Below are 698 nucleotides of genomic sequence, written 5' to 3' on the forward strand. Positions count from 1 at the left end.
AGTGACATTATTCACTGTTAACTTGCTCTCTTTATCACGAAAACACCCTGGTTTTCTTTTTAAACCATGTTTTATTTTCTGTTCTCACCGGTTTTCTCCCGGACTTCCTCGTCCAGCTGAAACTCCGCTGCTCTTTTCTCCAACATGTTCTGGAAGTTCTCAGTTAGTTGAAAGTAAAGTCCATCCTGATAGAAACGGAAAATGCCGTAAACGCAGTTAAAAAAAAAACCGTTGAAAGAAGTAGATTAAGTCCCCAAATGGCCTGCTGACCGCCTTCTCTGTCTTACGTTACTATTTTGTTCTGTATTTATATGGCCCTTGTCAGGCCACGCCCACTCCCGCCCTCGCTGTCCAATCAGCGTTGAGACGTGTGCTCAATGTTTTGAAACCGTCCCCGCCAATCAGATTCAAGCTGCGGGGTTTGTGCCATTAACCTTATGAATATTCAAACCCCGCGAGAGGAATTCGTAGAATTCACAGGCGGAAGCGCGCGCTGATGATGCTGACGGGAAATAGGAGGACGGTTTCCCCAAAACACACACACACACACACACACACACACACACACACACACACACACACACACACACACACAATCGAAATACACTAACGGTTTCGCTCTTTTGCTCTCTTTATTCTCACTCACGCACGCGCACACAGGCGTCTTTCTGCAGAGTCCCAGATAGCTCAGACTATAG

The 698-nt window shown here is 46.3% G+C and overlaps 1 protein-coding gene across 2 annotated transcripts in view; it reads right to left on the bottom strand.

Annotated features, from left to right (window-relative positions):
- Window positions 1–304, bottom strand: part of pim2 (Pim-2 proto-oncogene, serine/threonine kinase) — an 8,657-nt gene extending 8,353 nt beyond the window's left edge. The window contains exon 1 of one of the 2 annotated variants that reach the window (XM_028583169.1): window positions 89–304. In XM_028583169.1, the coding sequence (XP_028438970.1) occupies window positions 89–146 (58 nt within the window). In that variant the 5' untranslated portion in view covers window positions 147–304. The remainder of the gene's footprint in view (window positions 1–88) is intronic. The other variant, XM_028583168.1, reaches the window with a different exon arrangement.
- Window positions 305–698: the final 394 nt, after the last annotated feature.

The sequence above is a fragment of the Perca flavescens genome, chromosome 7 (genome assembly GCF_004354835.1).
Source record: "Perca flavescens isolate YP-PL-M2 chromosome 7, PFLA_1.0, whole genome shotgun sequence".
Classification (NCBI taxonomy): Eukaryota; Metazoa; Chordata; class Actinopteri; order Perciformes; family Percidae; genus Perca; species Perca flavescens.